Source organism: Onychostoma macrolepis, chromosome 21 (assembly GCF_012432095.1).
Source record: "Onychostoma macrolepis isolate SWU-2019 chromosome 21, ASM1243209v1, whole genome shotgun sequence".
In the NCBI taxonomy this organism is placed as follows: domain Eukaryota; kingdom Metazoa; phylum Chordata; class Actinopteri; order Cypriniformes; family Cyprinidae; genus Onychostoma; species Onychostoma macrolepis.
In genome coordinates, this window is record NC_081175.1 from 22147797 (window position 1) to 22171624 (window position 23828).

At 38.0% G+C, this 23828-nt stretch overlaps 1 protein-coding gene, 2 long non-coding RNA genes and 1 pseudogene across 3 annotated transcripts in view; 2 read left to right on the forward strand and 2 right to left on the reverse strand.

Moving 5' to 3' along the window:
• On the reverse strand, nt 1–8565 carry LOC131528621 (bile salt-activated lipase-like; annotated as a pseudogene).
• On the forward strand, nt 6109–12252 carry LOC131528626 (uncharacterized). The gene is made up of 3 exons (XR_009267901.1): nt 6109–6220; nt 7206–7311; nt 12123–12252. It is a non-coding gene; the product is annotated as an uncharacterized LOC131528626 (long non-coding RNA).
• The window catches only part of LOC131528620 (cholesterol 7-desaturase nvd-like), a 14224-nt gene continuing 2552 nt past the window's right edge, over nt 12157–23828 (reverse strand). The window contains exons 2-3 of the mRNA XM_058757915.1: nt 13705–13775; nt 12157–12312 (exon numbers count right to left, since the gene is read on the reverse strand). Coding sequence (XP_058613898.1) covers nt 12157–12312; nt 13705–13775 — 227 coding nt within the window. The remainder of the gene's footprint in view (nt 12313–13704; nt 13776–23828) is intronic.
• LOC131528625 (uncharacterized) lies at nt 13651–19697 on the forward strand. The gene is made up of 3 exons (XR_009267900.1): nt 13651–17346; nt 18989–19042; nt 19136–19697. It is a non-coding gene; the product is annotated as an uncharacterized LOC131528625 (long non-coding RNA).

Here is a 23828-nt window from a genome sequence, read left to right on the forward strand (position 1 = left end):
TAACAATAAATTAAATTTTCTACCTATTAGATTGTGTTTTATTAACATCTACACCTACCCCAACCCTAAACCTTACAATAATGCAAAAACATTTATTTTAAAAGAATATATACAGATCATATCTGATATAAATAAGCTGTAGAATCAATAGATAGTGCTTTAAAAAGACTATGTGACCTTACATGTAAAAGTCTGTATCGCTATTATCAACAATATAAACTAACTTCACAAGTTTCATTGTGACTGCACTGATAGAGCAAGAGCACTTCTTTTATTTGCCCTCTTCCACGGACAAGTACTTTCATCAGTGTAAATGCGTTTAAATTCCTCATATTCTTCAATCTCTTAACCTTCAGTAAAAGTGTTTTGAATCTCGCTGGGTCTCTCGCGAGAAGTGAATCACACTTGCTCTGTGTTGAGAGGCATGTGATTGGCTGTTCGCCACTGATGTCACACATTCATGTGCACACACTCCACTCAGGATCAAAGCCTAGCCTGGGTTGACAAATTAAGCTGATGATCAGCATCACGGTACCAACAAAGCCAGATTTGAGTGGTTTGGTTTTGTCAACTCAAAACTAATCCTGTAACTGAATTTGTCCAACTACCATCATGGTACAAGTCCCCGATTTCATAAGTTCCTGTATATTCAATAAACTTCTTATTTACATCGAGAGTTTTACAGTGAGAGGATTCGCGAGCATGCAGGAAAAAAATCTGGCGTTTAGAGGTGAGTGAACGCAATGGCCAATCACAGGTGTTCAAGGAATCAACATATGTCTGTGATTGGCTGCATTACCAAAGAGTCTTAAAGAGACTTTGGTATTACTCGGCGCTACGAAACCACGTTGCAAATAAAATCTTTTGACGCTTTCCAGAGTGCAAACACATGTGAACTGCAGCCTTTACCAAATCTGTTTCGCCAATATCCTATTATTACAGTTTTAACTGTAATAATGTGTTGCTTGAGAGCATGAGAAACGTGTCAATTGTGCGAGTCGGCAGCCCTCATGTGTCCACCAACACATACAGTATGCATTTATCTTTTTTTTTTTTTAGGGTTTACAGCTCCATTATCTACTTCAGATGTTCAATATCAGCCCAGGTTTGCTGTCCTTGTGTATATATATTTATTCTGTGTCCATGTTTTGTGAGTCCTGTGAGGGCCTGACTAAATTCAGTCTTGAAGGGGACCGATAGCTCCAGGAGGATTTGGTTCAGGGCCACTTGTATTGTTTTGGGTTAGCTTATGTGTCTCCACATTTATCCACAATATCACTGTATAGCTGTATTAATGTAGTGGAGTTATCTGAGCTTAAAAGACTCATAGAAATTATGCTAACTGATAAGAAAATGTTATTTTCAGGAAACATGCTCTCACCTTTTTGGGGTAATGCCAAGTTAATACAGAAAACAGGACAGCTTGTTTTGAGCATCAAATATTTTGTTTATTGCATGAATCTTAGAATCATATTCACTGCTAGAATGGCTACATGATTTCTAGTTGATTTGGTAGTGCTCAGTTCTTCTGGACACCAGGGAAGCTGGCAAAGACGGTAGTCCAGTAGTAAACCAAACGCGTTCTCAACATCTGCTTCACACTGTCTCTGTTCATCTTGTTGTTGATATCCAGGTACTTATGGCCACTGCTGGCAAACTCAGGCCAGTTTACAGGAACACTGGACTCACCTTTGTTAGGGTCACTGTGAGGAAGAAAGAAAGACGACAGACAATGAGGGAAGTTAGAAATGACATACAGCCATCATCATGCACCACAAGTGGCACCAGGGTTATTATAGTTAATTAAAAGTAAAATTATTGCCGTTACTTGAAATCAAATTAATGTTAAAGGAATAGTTCACCCAAAAATAAAAATAAAAATTGCTGAAAATTTACTCTGGCCATCCAGGATGTAGATGAGTTTGTTTCTTCATCAGAACATTGATGTAATGCTAAATTTCTCCAAATCTGTTCTGATAAAATAAAAAACTCATCTACATTTTGAATCGCCTGAGTGCGAGTACACTGTAAAAAAAAAAAAAGTTGAGCCAACTTAAAATTTTAAGGCAACCAGCTTCAGCAGATTTTTGAGTTTTCTCAACTTGTCATTTTAAGTTTATACAACAAAAATTTGTGAATCTCCCACACAAATAAATTGAGCAAACTCAAAAATCTGCTGAAGCTGGTAAAAAAACAGTGTAGTTTTTACAGTGTAGTTTCATTTTTGGGTGAACTATTCCCTTAACTCAAATATAATAAAATATATATACAAAAAAACATATTTATATTATATTTCATCTAGTTGTCACAGAATTTTCATTTAGTTTAACTTGATGTACTAAAATAACTAAAACAAAAACTAAAATAAAAATGAACAAAAACTATATAACAAAATTGCACAACAAAATTACTAAATCTTTAACTGAAACTAAATAAAAATTTAATTAAATAAAAAAAATATAATTAAAATAATTAATAAAATTAAAAAACAACAACTATAATAGTATCTCGATATTAAAATAACTGACTGGCACCATATGGGATTGCACAAAAATAGACAGACCTAGTACCATAGTTCTCTCTCTACAGTGGGGCAAAAAAGTATTTAGTCAGCCACCAATTGTGCAAGTTCTCCCACTTAAAAAGATGAGAGAGGCCTGTAATTTTCATCATAGGTATAACTCAACTATGAGAGACAAAATGAGAAAAAAAAATCCAGAAAATCACATTGTAGGATTTTTAAAGAATTAATTGGTAAATTCCTCTGTAAAATAAGTATTTGGTCACCTACAAACAAGCAAGATTTCTGGCTCTCACAGACCTGTAACTTCTTCTTTAAGAGGCTCCTCTGTCCTCCACTCGTTACCTGTATTAATGGCATCTGTTTGAACTCGTTATCAGTATAAAAGACACCTGTCCACAACCTCAAACAGTCCAACTCCAAACTCCACCATGGCCAAGACCAAAGAGCTGTCAAAGGAAGACACCAGAAACAAAATTGTAGACCTGCACCAGGCTGGGAAGACTGAATCTGCAATAGGTAAGCAGCTTGGTGTGAAGAAATCAACTGTGGGAGCAATTATTAGAAAATGGAAGACATACAAGACCACTGATAATCTCCCTCAATCTGGGGCTCCACGAAGATCTCACCCGTGGAGTCAAAATGATCACAAGAACTGTGAGCAAAAATCCCAGAACCACACGGGGGGACCTAGTGAATGACCTGCAGAGAGCTGGGACCAAAGTAACAAAGGCTACCATCAGTAACACACTGCGCCGCCAGGGACTCAAATCCTGCAGTGCCAGACGTGTCCCTCTGCTTAAGCCAGTACATGTCCGGCCCGTCTGAAGTTTGCTAGAGAGCATTTGGATGATCCAGAAGAGGATTGGGAGAATGTCATATGGTCAGATGAAACTAAAATAGAACTTTTTGGTAAAAACTCAACTTGTCGTGTTTGGAGGAGAAAGAATGCTGAGTTACATCCAAAGAACACCATACCTACTGTGAAGCATGGGGGTGGAAACATCATGCTTTGGGGCTGTTTTTCTGCAAAGGGACCAGGACGACTGATCCGTGTAAACGAAAGAATGAATGGGGCAATGTATCGTGAGATTTTGAGTGAAAACCTCCTTCCATCAGCAAGGGCACTGAAGATGAAACGTGGCTGGGTCTTTCAGCATGACAATGATCCCAAACACACCGCCCGGGCAACGAAGGAGAGGTTTCGTAAGAAGCATTTCAAGGTCCTGGAGTGGCCTAGCCAGTCTCCAGATCTCAACCCCATCGAAAATCTTTGGAGGGAGTTGAAAGTCCGTGTTGCCCAGCGACAGCCCCAAAACATTACTGCTCTAGAGGAGATCTGCATGGAGGAATGGGCCAAAATACCAGCAACAGTGTGTGAAAACCTTGTGAAGACTTACAGAAAACATTTGACCTCTGTCATTGCCAACAAAGTGTATATAACAAAGTATTGAGATGAAATTTTGTTATTGACCAAATACTTATTTTCCACCATAATTTGCAAATAAATTCTTTAAAAATCCTACAATGTGATTTTCTGGATTTTTTTTTTTTTCTCATTTTGTCTCTCATAGTTGAGGTATACCTATGATGAAAATTACAGGCCTCTCTCATCTTTTTAAGTGGGAGAACTTGCACAATTGGTGGCTGACTAAATACTTTTTTGCCCCACTGTATATATTTGTTTCTACACATTTTAGTGGAACAAGGTGAAGTATTTTAACACTGTAGTATTATAAAACATTGTAATGTTTATATACCCAGTTTGAGCAAAATTGGTCCAGTAGGAAATCATGTATCTGGCGACGTCACGATGGCGAGGAAAGTAGCCCAGAGGAGTGCTGAGAGGCTTCCCAAACACATACTGAAGGTCATCAGCGTGATCGGCACCCATCCAGAGTGGGAAGACAGGCATGCGAGAGGGCTCAGTGAACAGATACGAGTAGGTTCTTCCAGATCTAATGGGGAAGAAAAGGTTGTTTTTAAGGTTTATACTGTTCAGTTTCATTTTAGAGGTCAGTAAATAAGATGAGATCAACTTACTTGGCATGGTCAGAGTGGAGGTACAGGGCCGCTTGGGTTGGAACCAGGAAGATGTAGTCCGTCTCCATGTCCACAACTGTTTTCTTAATGTCCGAATCACTAGGTTTACTACCCCATTTGACTGTGTACTCCTCATAAGTTGCGATACCAGCATCTACTCCTCTAGATTCAGACAGAGCAATCGAGAGAGCCCTGACATCCGCCCTGTTAGAAATCAATAGCAGTTTTTGGAAATCATGTTGTTGTTGTTGTTTTACGTTTGGACCATTAAAGGCCCCATGAAATTACTTCACAGGTGTTTTCATATTGTTTTTTATACTTTAGAATTTCATTTATTCCTTAAAAGTTGACTCTTTAATGTAGCACACTTACACAGGGGTGGACACCAGTGCGTTGTTGATAGATGAGATGTCAAGGGTGGCAAAGATGTGGCCGTCCATGTCATTGACGCCAGCGATGTAATCAATGTCAGCAGCATTCCCAAAAAGTGTTTCAGGCTCGTCGGGGAGAAAATCACCATCGATGACCGGGGACAGAGCCAGATTGTGTACAATGGGTTCTGGAAAAGATGGTCAGATTTGATATTTCTCTTTGCATTGCATTTACTATGGTTTTAAAGAAAGAGTTCACTCAAAACATTTTCAAACCCTTTTTCACTTGACTTATTCACCGAAAATACTGGCTTCCCCGTTCCTTGTAATTGCATGGAAAAGAGTGACTAGTCATGCAGGTTTGGAACATGAGGATGAGTAAATTAATTTTAATTACGCTTTTTATTTAAGGGCTAAAAATGCACAATGAATTTTCTTACGAGAAGCAGATGTACTGAGTTTCACATTCCCAGCAAGAGTTACAGTCTTTGGATCTGTCCTCCTCAGACAAGCCACCATCCCGCTATCAGTAGGACATCCTACCTTTTTTGCGATCTAAATGTGCACAAAAAGTAATTAACCCATGCAGTTTTAAAGAAATGATTGTATTTGTAATTATTGTAGACATAAACCAAATTGTGATATCTATACATCAACTATTAACTTGACCAAAAACATTGAAATGTCAGTCTGTATGTGAAACAGAACACATGACTTAACTAAGTCAACACTAGCAATGTACACTAAAGTATTTTGCAAAAGGCTGAGAATGAGAGTAAACAAACCCCATAGGATTTTGTGACCACTTTATATTAAATGCTTGTACTGTACGCAATGTACCAATTCTGTTTTATAATCAGTAAAAATGAAGCTCACCTCCTCAGCATACTGTCGTGGATTTCTGTTGACAGCCCAGGGACAGAGAGCAACACCACTCTGTGAGATAGCTCTGCGGATCAGGCCCTTGTTTTTAGGGGAAAGAATCTGTGCAGGACACACACACAGAAATTAGAAACTATATTACTGAGAACCTCTCCTGGTTTTCATACTAATATATTACACACTTATGCAAACCTGTTGCCATCAGATTTAGAGTGAAAACATTAAAGACTATTTTTTTTTAATACAGCACCTGGAAGTTGACGCTGGCTCCTCCTGCTGACTCCCCAAAGATGGTGATGTTGTCTGGATTGCCACCAAAATTCCTGATGTTTCTGTGTACCCAGGAGATAGCGGCGTGCTGATCCCACAGGCCATAGTTTCCTGTCGAACAGGACATGCTCGGGTCATCATTTAAATAATACAATCTATCAATCCATATATACATACATGAATACAGCGGGGTCCAAAACTTTGAATGGAGCTTCTATCCAGCTAACAAGGAACATTCTGGCAAGGTTCTCTCGAAATTATTAGAAAACATTTTTCCAGTAACGTTAATAGAACATTCATTCAGAGTTATCTGGTCTTTAATCATGTATAAGGCTAGGTGATATGGCCAAAGATATTACCACAATATTTATTTACCATTAATGGGGAAGTACTTTCCACGTGTTTGTTAGACCCTGAGAATAAATATAAACTTAACTTTGTTCACAATTAAACTCCACAGAGTAATCGTAATTCGTTTAATTAGGAACCCATTAAATCCATTTTCTCCCCTAAATTATTTTCGCTATGCTAAAGCTTTGCATGCTCGTGACTCTTTAGCTCCGCCCACGGCACGCCTCCAGAAGCTCAACTGTTTTCAGCTGTACCTGTCTTTTATAAATCTGATCAAAATTAAAGACTCTTTGGAGACATGAAGGATGCAGTACTACTCTGTAGGTACTCAAGATTAACATGAAATTGGCAGAAAGTGCGTGGAATATGTCCACTTTAAATGCTTTCACTTTTTTTTGCTATAGTACTGTGTTCCTCCTGGAAATTGCGTTTGCTCACAAAAGCACACAAAAACACTGAAATACAGTTTTTCCTCTGACCTAATATTATTTCATCACACAACCTTTGACAAACATTTTGCAAGAAAAAGCAAATCACTGAAAAATAAGTGTTCCTCCCATCTTTTTTTTTTTTTTTTTGATGTCAACTTGTGCTGTTAGTGGTCTACTGTATGTCTGAGACAACTAGTGAAAATGCTTGTCTTTTAATTTTTTTCACATGTCTATGTGATGAAGAAAAAACAGTACACAGGAGTTAATTAATTAATTTATTTGCAATATTTGTATGACTCTTATTCAAATGAAATCTTTTACACAATTTCTTACCAGGTGCGTCAGCATCTCCGCTGCTGAGGAAACCCAGGGAACCGACACGATAGTTGAATGTCACCACGATGACATTTCCTCTGTCTGCGATCTCCTGTCCGTCGTACAGGTAGTTGTCCAAGAAGTTTGCACCCTGACCAGCACCAAGCAGGAAGCCACCACCATAGATGAACACCATAACAGGCAGATTGGTAGACACTGCAAAGGAGAAGGTGTCAAGCCACACAGGGTAAATTCAGTCATTTGACACCAGATTTCTAACTAAATTATTCTTAAAGGGCTAGTTCACCCATCAAACATTGTCAAAACAACACTGGACCCAACTGACTTTAATTGTATGGGCAAAAATGTTCAAGAGTGAGAAAATGATGACAAGATTGTAATTTTTGAGTGTACTGTCCCTTTAATGTGTTTTTTTGTTTTGTTTTGTCTTGTGAATTGGAACATGTTTGCATTACCAGTTCTGCCCTGAGGACCCAGATATTCAGGTAGAGACAGTCTTCACTGCCCACAACATCAGTAGCGAGAAGATTGAGCTGCATGCACCTCTTTCTGTAGTCGTTGGCTTTCAGAACACCTGTGCAGGTAAAGTCAGCAGCAGTGCACCGTCAATACACTCCCTTATTTTAGACCCCAGCTGTGCCTGAAAACATTTAAACAGACAGGTGTACTCACCGTCCCAGCCTGGGTGAGGAACGGGCTTCGCTAATCTGCCAGGTGGAGCGGCGAAGGGGATTCCCTTGAACACGTCCATATAGCGGAAGAGTCCAACACTGTGACTCTTTCCCTGTACCATCCCTCCCTCTGTGTTCACAGCTCCCAACTGCAATACGTTCACAGTTCAATATTGGTAGAAAATGCATTACAGCCAATTTAGCATTTTAGCCATTTTCTGCCAAATTTTACAAAATGCTTTAAGCTGTCTCCACTGCTTTTTTGTAAAAAAAAATAATTAAGATGGGAGAAAAATTAGATGGGAGGAAAAATGATATTTTAATGCGGTTACATTCTCTTTTACATGAAAAACTTTATATTCACTCAAAAAGAACTCAAAAGTTTTGTGAACAAATGCAAAGTTTCTCAGAAGAATGCAAAATTATTAAAATATAATTTTCCCTTCCATTTCATAATTTTTCCCCATTATCATCTCTTTAGGGGCCCTGTGTTAAAAGTTAAAATAGATATAATTTTAGGTGATGTATTATATTACTAAATACATTTTTAATAATAATTTCATTATTAAACTATACTACTACATAAACATAATGAACTGTTAAACACACTGAACACTTACAGAAGCTGCATTTGCTGTGCCCAGGATGAAGGCAACAGAGATGAAAACTCCCAGCATCGCCATCATCATCATCAGACAGTTGCTGCAAGTGTGGCAATGACTTCTGCTGCTTTTATAAACAGGCCAAATCCTATCTCTCTTAGACGGCGTGCCAAAACCGTATCTTAAAAGTACACAGTCCTTGTATTAACTGGACAACATATGTGCAGTTGTGTTAAACTCTCATGGACAATTTGTGTGGTGTTCATTTGAAGTTTTTTGTAATCTTAACGACACACATTTTTCAGAGACACCAGAGAGATATTTATGAATGGTAAAAAAATTGTGCCATTTTAAAGAAAATCAATTCATTATCTGCCAAAATGACTAGTTGTCGCACTTACATTCATGGTCAAAAATATCGGCACCCTTGGTAAATATGAAAAACTGCCTGGAAGAGGACGTGTGTCTATATCGTCCTAATGTACGGTGAGAAGGAGAGTTTGAGTGGCTAAAGACTCTCCAAGGACCACAGCTGGAGAATTGCAGAAAATAGTTGAGTCTCGGGGTCAGAAAACCTTAAAAAAAAAAACTCCAGTTTAACAGCTCTAAATTTTCTCCTATAATGCCTGATGAGGTTAGAGACACCTGACAAGAAATCAGAGACCATTCCTTCATCCAGAATCACTCCAGACCCTTTAGATTCCCAGCTCCATGTTGGTGCTTCTTCTCTTCAGTTCACCACTCATTTTCTACAGGGTTCAGGTCAGAGGACTGGAATGGCCAGCAGAAGCTTGGTTTTGTGCTCAGTGACCCATTTTTGTGTTGTTTTTGAGGTTTGTGTTTGGATTATTGTACGGTTAGAAGATCCAAACATGGCCCATTATAAGATTTCTAACAGAGTCAGTCACTTATTGATTCTTTTATCTGTTGGTATTTGATAGAATCCATGATGCCATGTGTCTAAACAAGATGTCCAGGACCTCCAGCAGAAATATAGGCCCACAACATCAAATATACAGCAGTATATTTCATTGTCCACATGGGGCACTCTTTATACCTGTGTTCACCAAACCCATCTTGAGTGTTTGCTGCTAAAAAGCTCATTTTTTAGTTTCATCTGACCATAGAAGCTAGTCCCAAGTTCCAGTCGTGTCTGATAACTGAATATGCTGGAGTTTGTTTTTGGATGAGCTTGGAAAATTTTTCTTGAAACCCTCCCGACAACATGTGGTGATGTAGGTGCTGTTTGACAATTTTTTTTAAAGGTTTTCTGACCCCGAGACTCAACTATTTTCTGCAATTCTCCAGCTGTGGTCCTTGGAGAGTCTTTAGCCACTCAAACTCTCCTTCTCACCGTACATTAGGACAATATAGACACACGTCCTCTTCCAGGCAGTTTTTCATATTTACCAAGGGTGCCGATATTTTTGACCATGAATGTAAGTGCGACAACTAGTCATTTTGGCAGATAATGAATTGATTTTCTTTAAAATGGCACAATTTTTTTTACCATTCATAAATATCTCTCTGGTGTCTCTGAAAAATGTGTGTCGTTAAGATTACAAAAAACTTCAAATGAACACCACACAAATTGTCCATGAGAGTTTAACACAACTGCACATATGTTGTCCAGTTAATACAAGGACTGTGTACTTTTAAGATACGGTTTTGGCACGCCGTCTAAGAGAGATAGGATTTGGCCTGTTTATAAAAGCAGCAGAAGTCAATGCCACACTTGCAGCAACTGTCTGATGATGATGATGGCGATGCTGGGAGTTTTCATCTCTGTTGCCTTCATCCTGGGCACAGCAAATGCAGCTTCTGTAAGTGTTCAGTGTGTTTAACAGTTCATTATGTTTATGTAGTAGTATAGTTTAATAATGAAATTATTATTAAAAATGTATTTAGTAATATAATACATCACCTAAAATTATATCTATTTTAACTTTTAACAAAGGGCCCCTAAAGAGATGATAATGGGGAAAAATTATGAAATGGAAGGGAAAATTATATTTTAATAATTTTGCATTCTTCTGAGAAACTTTGCATTTGTTCACAAAACTTTTGAGTTCTTTTTGAGTTAATATAAAGTTTTTCATGTAAAAGAGAATGTAACTGCATTAAAATATCATTTTTCCTCCCATCTAATTTTTCTCCCATCTTAATTATTTTTTTTACAAAAAAGCAGTGGAGACAGCGAAAAGCATTTTGTAAAATTTGGCAGAAAATGGCTAAAATGCTAAATCGGCTGTAATGCAGTTTCTACCAATACTGAACTGTGAACGTATTGCAGTTGGGAGCTGTGTACACCGAGGGAGGGATGGTGCAGGGAAAGAGTCACAGTGTTGGACTCTTCCGCTATATGGACGTGTTCAAGGGAATCCCCTTCGCCGCTCCACCTGGCAGATTAGAGAAGCCCGTTCCTCACCCAGGCTGGGACGGTGAGTACACCTGTCTGTTTAGATGTTTTCAGGCACAGCTAGGGTCTAAAATAAGGGAGTGTATTAACAGAGCACTGCTGCTGACTTTACCTGCACAGGTGTTCTGAAAGCCACCGACTACAGAAAGAGGTGCATGCAGCTCAATCTTCTCGCTACTGATGTTGTGGGCAGTGAAGACTGTCTCTGAACATCTGGGTCCCTCAGGGCAGAACTGGTAATGCAAACTTGTTCCAATTCACAAGACAAAACAAAACATAAAAACACCTTAAAGGGACAGTACACTCAAATTACAATCCTGTCATCATTTACTCACTCTTGAACATTTTTGTCCATACAATTAAAGTCAATTGGGTCCAGTGTTGTTTTGACAATGTTTGATGGGTGAACTAGCCCTTTAAGAATAATTTAGTTAGAAATCTGGTGTCAAATGACTGAATTTACCCTGTGTGGCTTGACACCTTCTCCTTTGCAGTGTCTGTAAATCTACCTGTTATGGTGTTCTTACTTCAATACTTCAGAGATATTTTTACTATTTCTATGGGTGCCAATAATTGTGTCCAACGTGTATTTTAGAAAAACATTTATTTCATAATGATATTTCCCCCCATTTTAAATTCTTATTATCCAATGAAAGGTTAGATTTTTGTGAATTTTTTGAATAAAAGATCAAAAGGATTAACAATGCAGATTAATTTTCGCAGCCTTCTTTGATCATATTTACCAAGGGTGCTGATATTTTTGGTCATGACTGTATATAAAATAAAATAATACATATAATTAAATAAATAATAAATTAATACATTTTAATTATAAATTAGATTGAAAATTCATCTAAAAGTGACATTTTTTTGCAAATTCATTAAAGCTAAAAAATTTTTTTTTTCAGCACAGAATCTAAATAATTTACCCATAACATGTGATTCCTGAGGCAAATAATCTGTATTTAGTGCAGTCATACTTAACTGTACAAAAAAAGCATCTCATTTGTAAATCTGACACACCCTACGGCATCCAACTCTCTCTCTCTCTCTCACTCACACACACACACACACATTACACATGTTTAATTTACATAAAAGCATGCTCTGTATGCACTCGACTAACTGCTTAAAATACAGAGAATAACCCTTAGAACACAGAGATCTAGACACGCTGTTGTGTGCAATATCATTCATGACTTGTTTTCCATTCTGCTAATCACAGTCAGTCTCCAGGCGTTTCTCTCAGTCTGCACGGCTCACTCACGCCCTCTACCTGACGGTCCAGTCATTACCTGTCTGGCCAGGACATCCAAATCAAGAAGAGGCCAGTGGCGTCCGAACACAGTGAGAGCATGTTTCACCAACATCTGTGAACAGTGCTTGTTCGGCTCAGGCTCAGGCTTCCACTCCACCTGGAATCACATCAGGTCATACAGGTTTGGAACAACATGAGGGTGAGTAAATAATGACAGAATTTTCATTTTTGGGTGAACTATCCTGTTTAATTATTAACAGAATATTTTTTAAACACTTAAGTCCACTCTGACATTTACAGTACTTATTTCACATGCAAAAGTTTGCCAGTCATAACAAGTAATTTACATAATCATATTTTTTCTTAAAGGTACAATGACAAAAGTGTTATTTTTTTGGAGGTACTTTAGGCCAGTTATTGATAAAATATTGAATAACAATATAAATGGCATTATATAAATAAAATGCTACAAATATGTAGTTGTAGAGGTTCTAACTATGTACGTCACTTCAACACATAGACAGCCACAAACGGAAGTGGTATGTTTTTACAGTAGATATTGCTAGATTTTTATGGTTTTATGATAGCGTTGTCCATTTTAATTCTACCATATATCCTGGTTTTCTGTGACATAAAGACATAAAATCTGTTGACCAGGATTATTAATGTTAACTGGAACTAAAATTAAAACCATGTTCCTTACTTGAAACAAAATGAACATGAACGGAAATAAAATAAAAATAAGTAAATAAAAACAGAAACTTTTTTTTTTTTATTTCAGCTAGTTGCCGAGGCAACATTTCTCATTTTCATGAGGGCCTAAATGGATTTCTTCATTATGAGCGTTTCCATAGAAATAATAGTTTTCTGAGTCCATGATTGTGAACAGTATATTACGGTCCCACTTTATATTAGGTGGCCTTAACTACTATGTACTTACATTTAAATTAATAATTTGGTACAATGCACTTACTGTGTACATACATGTTTTTACATTGTACTTATATTTTTAAATATCTATATGTAATTACATCTGTAATTAAGTTCTGTAATTACATATTTATAATTACACTGTTGACCCATCCCTTACACCTTAACCCAACCTTAAACCTACCCATACCACCAAACCTGTCCCTAACCTTACCCGTATCCTACCTCAATAGTGGCAAAAGTGTTTTGCAATACATTATGACCACAATAAGTACATTGTATTTATTTTTTTAATGTAAGTACATAGTAGTTAAGGCCACCTAATATAAAGTGTGACCAATAAGGTTGTCAATTACAGTAATTACGACTAAACATAGCATAGGAAGTACTAAAATAACTAAAACTATGTAAACTAAAACTACTAAATACTATATAGAACTAGAAAATTGGAAATAAAAATAAAAATGACAAAAACAACAAAATTGCTAAAATCTGAAAATGTAAAAATATAATCTAATTTAAAATATTACTAAAAACTATAATAATATGTCAGTAAGACTAAAATAACACTGCTGTTGACATTTCTCCCTGGGATGAATGTCTGTGTGAGGAATCAAACCTTCCAGTCATGCCGTATAAACTCCCAGGTCTTGCTGTTAGTATAGCGCAGATCAACTCCACTGACGATACCTGGAGTGTGAGTGGCAGAAAGTGGCAGGCGAACAACATCTCTAAGTCACTAGCAACATAAATACACTGTGTCGAATAGCTGAGCTGCCACAAATATATCCGCACCTGTACAATCGCTCGCGGGGAGACTTTAAAGATTCAGAGAAAGCATTTAATTCCTAGAAAGAAATTGCAACGAAGCTTGGTGTAACAAACAGGTTTGTGTTATTGAGATGACTCCAATATTTTTTCCACATCATGCTAAAATTTTGAGACTATGAGCCATTCACACTTAAAGGATGTCAATCCTCTATCATGTGTGTCATGTGTTCCCGCCTCTTGTTTCCTTATTTGGTTTGTGTCACGAATCCTGTCCATGCACTTCCATTCACTCACCACCAGAGGTCACTTGCTCACTACATTGACTATCACAGCACCCATCACACTGGACTCCATTTCCCATCATTCATTGCACTGATTGCATACACGGCTCATTGCACTTAACACACACACACCTGATCCTACGCACACACTGATTGCATGCCTTATTTAAACCCTGGACTTTCTTTCCCTCACTGCCGAGTATTGTATGCATTTATCGCTGCCCTACAGAGCCCCTGTTAGTTTTCCTAGTCTTGCCTGTTTCGGATTGTGTGTTCCCCTGCCTGAACTATTGCTTACATTTTGAATTACCTCTCTTGTCTAGCCCCTTTGGATACTGTTCGCTGTCGTCTGACCCATGCCCGTTTTAGATTACTCTTTGCACTGCCTATGATATACCTGTCTGCCATTGTTCGACCCTGCCTGTTATGACCACGTCTCTTGTCAATAAAAGCTTGCATATGGATCCGCACGTCTCACGTCTCGTCAGCCCCGTAACAGTTTGCTTCCTGTCCTTGTTTAGTGTGATTGTCTGTTATTCTGTTCAGGTGTGTGTCATTATCAGTAATTATCATGTGTATTTAGTTCCTGCCTGTTTAGTTAGATTTTATCTGGTCTACTCATTATTCCTCGGTGTTCCTGTCTGTGTTAACCTTGCCTCGTCTTGCCCTGCCTTGTTTGGATTAATTAAAGACTATTATTTTTAAGTTTATCCTTTTCTGCATGTTCCTCGTTCCTCCCTGCTATGTGCACTGTGACAAAGGACTGATTATGGGAATGAAATGGTTCTTTTGTATTGCAAACATGATACTTGACTCTGAACTGCTGCTAATCATTATTCTTTCGTCTATAATATTCTGACCATTGGTACCTGTCTCACACCTAGATACACCATCATTGTGTCGTTGTTGTGTTTAGGGCATATGCGCGAGCGTCGCGACACATGTTTACATTAATCTACACCCCGCCTCCAGCAGCGCGGGGGTGTTGGGACTGTTCAGAAACAGTATACCGTTGCTCAGCCTTTTCGAACCTCTTTTTGCCCCCAAACAAAGAACGAAAGCGAACTTCGTTTGAAGTATATCGGGGCCTTTAGGTTAATTGGGTAACTGCCACTGACTGTCATTCTGGATGAATTTCCTTTTAGAAAAAGCCCGGGCTTGCTTGCTTATGCCCCAAGTTCCCACATCTACTGTTACATGACATACTCTCACTAGTAGTGTAGTTATATGCAGGGGCGGATTGGCCATCTGGCAATTCTGGCAAATGCCAGAGGGGCCGGACCATTTTGTTTAATGTGGGCCGGTCAGATTTTTAAAATTAATGTATGAATAAAATTGTTTTTACGGGCCTTTTTTATCTAGATTTCACTATGGTTAATAACAACATGAATAGGCCAAATAATAAATGTTAAGCATTTGGCTAAGTCTGCAACGGCCAGCCGCCTGGTCCCGAGATGGGCCGACCGAACCGATTAGAGGTTATTGGACGTTCAGTCAAAATCAAGACGAGCTACGATCAGCAAGAGCTAATTTTCAGTAAAAGCTAGATAATGGACCGTAAAAAAAGTAAAGGCGGTGCATAAAAACTTTGAGAAACAAACAAACAAAAAGGGCTCTAAAGTCTGACGCTGCTAAAAGTGTAAAATTAACCGAACTCTTTTCAAAATGTTTAAATTCGGCTGCTGCAGCGGAGGACAGTAGTGCCACAGACGCAAACAGAAAACAGAAAATACAGCTAACACAAGTCATTTTCACACTACTTCTGCCAGTTAGCTCCTGTGTTTTGTGTGTGTGTGTGTTTTGACAGTAGCCTACATTGTATTAAATAGTTGTATGCTTAGCGTAGAACCCCAGTATATTTTAAAGTGTCATTGTTTCATGGTAATTGGTTACAAGTGTTAGCTAACCTGTTACTGAATTGCATGATTGAAATATCAGCAGATAAGTTGGGATTTAGGCTAACCACTGATATAGGCTACTTGCAGTAACACATCAAAAACCTATAGCAATAGCCATAGTACTACTGTAGACATTTGTAGTGAACTTCACTTTGAATATGTAGATCAGGGGTCTTCAACTAAAACGGCTCGAGGTCCAGTAATGAACCCTCCCCACCAGCCGAGGTCCGAACAATTATATATAAAAAACAATTGATGGTTTTTGCCAGGCCAGGGTATCTGCAGGATATTTAAACTTAAATTCAAGACTTTTAAAGACCTTTTTAAGACCTGCACAAAAAAATTAAAAATAAATAAAAAATTAAATAACTGTAAAAAGCATGATTTACAGTTCAGATGCAGGTTTTCACAAAAACAATCAAGTATTATATTAATTAAACAACATATAAATATATTTTACTGCCTTAATTAACATTTTATAACACATTATCTTCTTGTTGATCTACCAGTTCACATTTACAACTGTGTTTGCTGCTTAAAAACATGGGTTGATTTTCACATTGGCCTTTGACAACAGCAATACGGGCTGATTTAAAATGGAAAATCATTCTCTTCCAGCAGGTGGCGCTTTGGGAATGGCAGTACACAAAGCCCAAGACACAGACTCCACAAAGCAGCAAAGCAGATGACTTTGAAACATGCAGCGCTCATATTTATTCAATGAATAGCCTTTTTTAAGTTTAATCGCAATTCTTGTCTTTCAGTCCCCACATTTAAGACCTCCTGAAATCATAATTAAGACTTTCTTGTAACATTTAAGATTTTTAAGGACCCGTCAACTTTCCTAATTTTTGAAAATGCCATTGTTTTTTTTATCCACTGAAAGTTTCAGCTGTCTGCGCGCAGCGGGCGCTCTCATGTCTCATCACTGCTCGCACGACTGCACCCAAACGGCTCTAGAGCTGATGTCTGCTAGATATAAATTTGATTTACTGGAAATTAGCGTTTGGTATTTATTTCATTAGTCATATATTAAAATAAAACATTGAATACATGCATATAGTACATATGTTTACAGTATGCAATTAATCCTAAGGTAGGGTGGAACATAGGCTTCTATTACAGGCACTCATGTGCAATAGTTAGATGAGGTATTATAAGCCATTGGCTTACTTATGTTCTCCCTTGTCTGAATCGTGTTCATCTATTCAAAACTAGAATGTAGCTGGACCCAGTGCAGACAGCTCAACTGCTGTAGCAGAGTCAAATGCCATGGAGGTAGGAGGACAGCAATGAGAGAGACACACCCTGGTACGGATGCTGCCAGTTTCTTAATAATGTGGCTCTAATTAACTATTAATTAACTCTTAGGATAGGAGGAACCTGTGCATGTATGTCACACACACACACACACACACACACACAAATGCACATGCAGCACATACTAGCAACACTTCAGCATACTTTAATTCACAAATAATTGTATATCAAAAAGGATTTAAAAATGTAAAAATTCTGTTGGTACACACACACACAACTATTACTGCTGCTACTATTTATAGTTTTTGCTATATATTCTATTCCCTTTTGTGCGATTATTACTTGTTTGTATTCATGTGTATAGAGTCTGGGAATGTGTCGTCACAGCGGCAATGCATTCTGGGAATTTAGGTCACGGGAGCTACAACGGAGACTGAGTGGTAGTGAATGTAGACTTTTTATATTATTTAATGTTTATATTATTCTACTTAAGATCGCGTTGCAGTGGTTAAGACTTACTGTATCATCAATTGCCACATCCCTTTGCACAGCCGGTGTGAAAAACGTGCTTTCTCCGCGTTAGAAAGCCGAAAAAGCAGAGGTTTTACCTGCAGACATTGATGATAAGGGCTATGGCAATTGATCATTCCAACGCAATCTAAGTTGAATCATAAACATTAAATATGTCTACATTCACTACGGAACTCAGATGAAAATTAAACCGAAACTCGTATGGTAAACATCTAAAATAAAATGTGGCTTTATAATTCAATCAATCAATCAATCAAACTTTTATTACAGACTCAAGGTCCAGATTTAAAAAAGACAGTAGACAACATATACAACCCATAGCATCTATCACAAACATAAAGAGTTACAACAAAACCAACAATACCAGTGTCTCCACAACTTTGACTGATACCGTGTAGTACTAAGTACTAATTCATCTCTGTAGATTTAATATATTATAGATACAGTGATTTGCATTAAACTGTAAGCCCTCACACCACAAATAGAAGGAAATCATATATGGAAATGTTATTTGCGGCAGCTCCTTAATACCCGGCCACTTTTTGTACGGATTAAGTTTCCTTCATTTATTTGATCGCTCGCATCGTTGTTCGGCATCCTAGTAGGAGTCTTCAACTTGGTTCGGTTAAGTCAATGTATTTATTTGCATAGCATCCACAATACACATCGTTTCAAAGCAGCTTCAAGTTCTGTTACCTCTATAAGGGCTTAACTCTTAACACTAAGCAGTTTTACGGGGCAATATGACGATATAACAATGATCCGCTGTTTGAGATCTAGCTATATTCTCCCCTTACAAAATTAGCCATGGTTTTGCTACTCTAACCACAGTTTATCCATGGTATTTAATAAGATTGTGGTTATAGGAATGGTAATACATACACCAAAAACACGGTCGCTACACATTTACTATAGTAAAACCATGGTCAATTGTCGTAAGTGTTTTAGCAGTTAGCCTCAGTACCACTGTAGTGAAGGAGACTGATTAGTAATGAATATTTGCAGCCTCTCAGACAAACAACAGAGCGATTTTTTTTTTTTTTAATATATTTAAAGAGATTTACATATTAGTCAGTTTTATTCTAAGTGTATGTAAGATGTTTTTCAAAAAATATGAATGTAAAACGGTCTGCTTTTTCTGTGGTGATTTGCATTTGTTTAGGCTGTGTGCTCCTGAGCCTGACCAAAAACATGGCGGAATCCGACGCGGCGTGACGTAGGTTCCCAAGCTCTATTCCAACGTTGAGAACAGTCAGTGAGAAAATATTTTGCTGCAATGTTTACAACCTATACTGTGTTCATTAACTAGGATGTTGCAGGAACCAATACAGCCAGAGACCCCTGGTCTTCCAATACCAGTGCTGTGAGGAAGGATGCTACGGTAGGCCTTGCAGAGACAGGGAGTATTGTGGAAGAGGTAGGAGAAATCCAACAGACAGACAGTGACAACAAAGAACAACATACAGTTGAGCAGTGGTACCCAACCCTGTTCATGGAGATCTACATCCCTGCAGAGTTCAGTTCCAACCCTGCTTCAGCACACCTGCCTGTAATTATCAAGTAGTCCTGGAGATCTTAATTAGCTGGTTAAGCCGTGTTTGATCAGGGATGGAGCTGAACTTTGCAGGAAGGTAGTAGGGCTGTCGCGATAACCGCAATATAGCAATACCGCGCTATTGATGAGCATAACCGCAGAGGAATGCAACAACCGCGATATTTCAGTGTTTTATTTTTCGTAAGGTTACGCCCTTCTTGTTTTACACTTCGTGCATGTGTACTGAATATTAGTAATGATAACAATGTGTATCATGCTGATTTGCACAGAGGCTCAGTAAATTTGCACTTAACAAGCCTAAACAGACAGCAATGAGAGAGAGATTACCTGCGTCTGTCCTTCAGGCCGAGTCATATGTGAAAACAGGTTGTCATGTCCAAGCAAAGCGAAATCTGTCTTAGCATCGACGCTCTGCTGGTCAGCTGAGCCTTTAAAAGTGGCGCTCAAAGTTAAAATGATTTAAACAGCGTGTTTCATTACAAATCTCTGAATGAATCGGCGCTTTTGAACGTGTAGTAGTTGAATGAACGGTTTAAAGACTCACTCAAAGACAGTCTCTTGCCGCCACCTTGAGGCGAAACAATGAAGCTGCACTGACTGACAGCCGTCTAGAACACGCAGGTGAAATATCAACAGAAAAAGTATCTTGTCAGTCAGATTCGAGGATCAGAACTAACTGTTATATATATATATATATATATATATATATATAGGCTAACAATATACTAGTGATCTTATTGTCAAGTTTAGGTTTTGTTATGTGGACCGTTATTTTGTCATTCTCTTCTGTTTACTTCACTTCCTGTTTCAACGCGATTTAGTTTCGGTTTTATTGGTTTCTGAATATGACCTCCTTACATCGTAACACATACACACACAGATTATTTATATATAATAATAATACCGCATACCGCACTATGCCACTCAAAATTACCGCAAGGGAAATTCCTTAACCGCGACAGCCCTAGAAGGTAGATCTCCAGGAACAGGGTTGTGCACCACTGCTGTAGAGAATAACAGTTGCAGCAGACAAATGGCATAAACAGACATCACACAGACTCTACAACATCCTCAGATGTTTTTTTCTTTTGTTTTTACTGTATGTGTAAATTTGTAATAAATGCTCTTTAAAAAGTAGTAAGCATTGTTTGCCAGACACATACATTAAATGTTTAAATATCTGTTACATATACGGTACTGCTTATGTTATTTCACCATCTGTACACAAATGTAAGTAGTGAATGCACGTGTGCGTGGGTGGGGCTGTATCGGTGTGGTAATGTGGGCCGGTGTGGCTACAGTGCCAGGGCTGAATTTTTGTCCCAGTCCGCCCCTGGTTATATGTATAGTGTAATTAAAAAAATGTTTTTCAATTGATATGCAGAAATGAAATAAGACATTTTATGTCACATCATTGAGCATATGTGACACGGTTTGCTATTATATCTCAACCAATATCATTAGCCGAATTGAAAAGTTAATAATTACTTAAAAACAAACAGTAAAGTATGTCAGTTAATAAGTAAGGAATAATTGACGATGGGCCGTTGGATTATTAGAAAAATAATCGCGTCGTGGCCGTTACACCTCGGGTGTGTATTATTTTTCTAATAATTCAATGGACCGAAGTCAATTATTCCACTTATACTACGGTTACCACACCTCAAGACATCGATCAGATGATATATTTCAAGGCATTCGTCCGGTATTTCTACTTAAATCGCTATTGTGAGTAGGATTATTTCTTCCGCATCTCATCCAACGCCTCTGTTGCTAATTCCAAAACGTCATTATGAGAGAGAGAGAGAATTACCTCTGTGCATCTCTCAATAGTGTTCGGCAGTAATGTCTCTAATTATAGTGAAACTTAGTTCCTTTTGTTCACGAACAGCACCGTTGTCGTTACCTCGCTTGTGAGAAGTCATGTAGTTTTTAAGTTGTTTACTAATAAAATCGTGAGCGCAATGTATAAACCCGATTCCAAAAAAGTTGGGACACTGTACAAATTGTGAATAAAAAGGAATGCAATAATTTACAAACCTCATGAACTTATATTTTATTCACAATAGAATATAGATAACATATCAAATGTTGAAAGTGAGACATTTTGAAATGTCATGCCAAATATTGGCTCATTTTGAATTTCATGAGAGCTACACATTCCAAAAACAATGGGACAGGTAGCAATAAGAGGCCGGAAAAGTTAAATGTACATATTGCAACTTATTAGGTCAATTGGCAACATGATTGGGTATAAAAAGAGCCTCTCAGAGTGGCAGTGTCTCTCAGAAATCAAGATGGGAAGAGGATCACCAATTCCCTCAATGCTGCGGCGAAAAATAGTGGAGCAATATCAGAAAGGAGTTTCTCAGAGAAAAATTGCAAAGAGTTTGAAGTTATGATCATCTAAAGTGCATAATATCATCCAAAGATTCAGAGAATCTGAAACAATCTCTGTGCGTAAGGGTCAAGGCCGGAAAACCATACTGGATGCCCGTGATCTTCGGGCCCTTAGATGGCACTGCATCACATACAGGAATGCTACTGTAATGGAAATCACAACATGGGCTCAGGAATACTTCCAGAAAACATTGTCGGTGAACACAATTCACCGTGCCATTCGCCGCTACCGGCTAAAACTCTATAGGTCAAAAAAGAAGCCATATGGCGCATCATAAAGAGGAAGATGCGACAAAGAAGACCTAAGACAGTTGAGCAACTAGAAGCCTGTATTAGACAAGAATGGGACAACATTCCTATTCCTAAACTTGAGCAACTTGTCTCCTCAGACCCCAGACGTTTGCAGACTGTAATAAAAAGAAGAGGGGATGCCACAGAGGGGTAAACATGGCCTTGTCCCAACTTTTTTGAGATGTGTTGATGCCATGAAATTTAAAATCAACTTATTTTTCCCTTAAAATGATACATTTTCTCAGTTTAAACATTTGATATGTCATCTATGTTGTATTCTGAATAAAATATTGAAATTTGAAACTTCCACATCATTGCATTCTCTTTTTATTCATAATTTGTTCAGTGTCCCAACTTTTTTGGAATCGGGTTTGTAGTGTGTGTGCAAACTGTAAGTGTTATGTATGTGCGGTCTGTGAGGGAGAGGGAGCGGGAGAGATAGAGTATGTGCTTTCCTTACATAATAGAGTAATTTTGTGGCAAAAACATGGACATGATCTGTCGTTTTTATCCTTTTGTTTACTATATTTATTTGTTTGGCCAGTGTCATTGTGGGTTTTGGTTATTTTGCTGTTGTAAGACCTTTTAAATAACAGAAATCATTTGGCGAAGTGATATGGTCATGTAATGCGGTCAAGAGCTGCCTGTAACTACGTTCGCTGTGCGTTTCCCTGAAAATAATTGCACACCTTAGAACGTTCGGCAGCCAATCAGATTCAAGCATTCAACATTCATTCGAAGTATAATTAGGCTTAATGAGTTATATAACCAGGAATAGGCGTAGCAACATTCAAGACTGTAAAATCCTGATTTGCACACACATTCTCTCTCTCTCTCTATCCTCGGGTCTACAGCTACAGGACCCAAAAACTCCCTTTCTGTTATGCTGACCTGAGGGGTTTTATTTGCCTGCAATGCAGAGCCCCTGAAAAAAAGCTACTAGACTCAAATGACAAAGAAAACCGCAGTGGAATCCAACAAACATTATGGCAAAAGCAAACAGTATCTATGAAAATACTCTGTCATTCATTCTACACAGCAAGTACAAACAACAAGAAATAGCCATGAAGTGGTCATATACAGTACATTTCAAATTATGATAAATAGAGAAAGAGAGGAGTGTGTTTCAGCTGCATAAGCATATCAGGTATCATGTCTGTTGTCTGATATGATTCCTGAGGCATCTAGCCCGATAGCCCATTTAACTAAGGTTTTATGAAGTGCACATCAATACACTGTAGCAGTAACTGCATGCAATTAAATGCTGTGCCCTTTGAGATCACTAAAGGAAACTCCATTTAGCTGTCTCACTGCTTACAGATGCTGCTTTTTAGTCTCTGGGTTTGTGATGGAGAAGCGTCTAGATGGCATCTAAGCAGACGTCAAACATGGGTCATCTTGTACACTTACAGTACCATTCTTTTAAATCAGTGTATGTGGAAACAAAATTTTTGTTAAATGCAAATAGTTGAGTTTAAGAGTCATTTTGACCTACCTTCGTAGGACTTAAGGATAGTTCACCCAAAAATTGTCATCATTTACTGAACCCCAAGCAGTTCCAAACCAGTATGAGTTTCTTTCTTATGTTGAACTTAAAAGAAGACATTTTGAAGAATGTGGGTAACCAGATAGTTTATGATCCCCATTGACTTCCCTTGTATTTTTTTGTTCTATATTTTGGAAGTCAATGGGGACCAACAACTGTTTGCAACTGTATCATTTAAATGAAGTTGCAGTTTAGTACATTTAAAATATA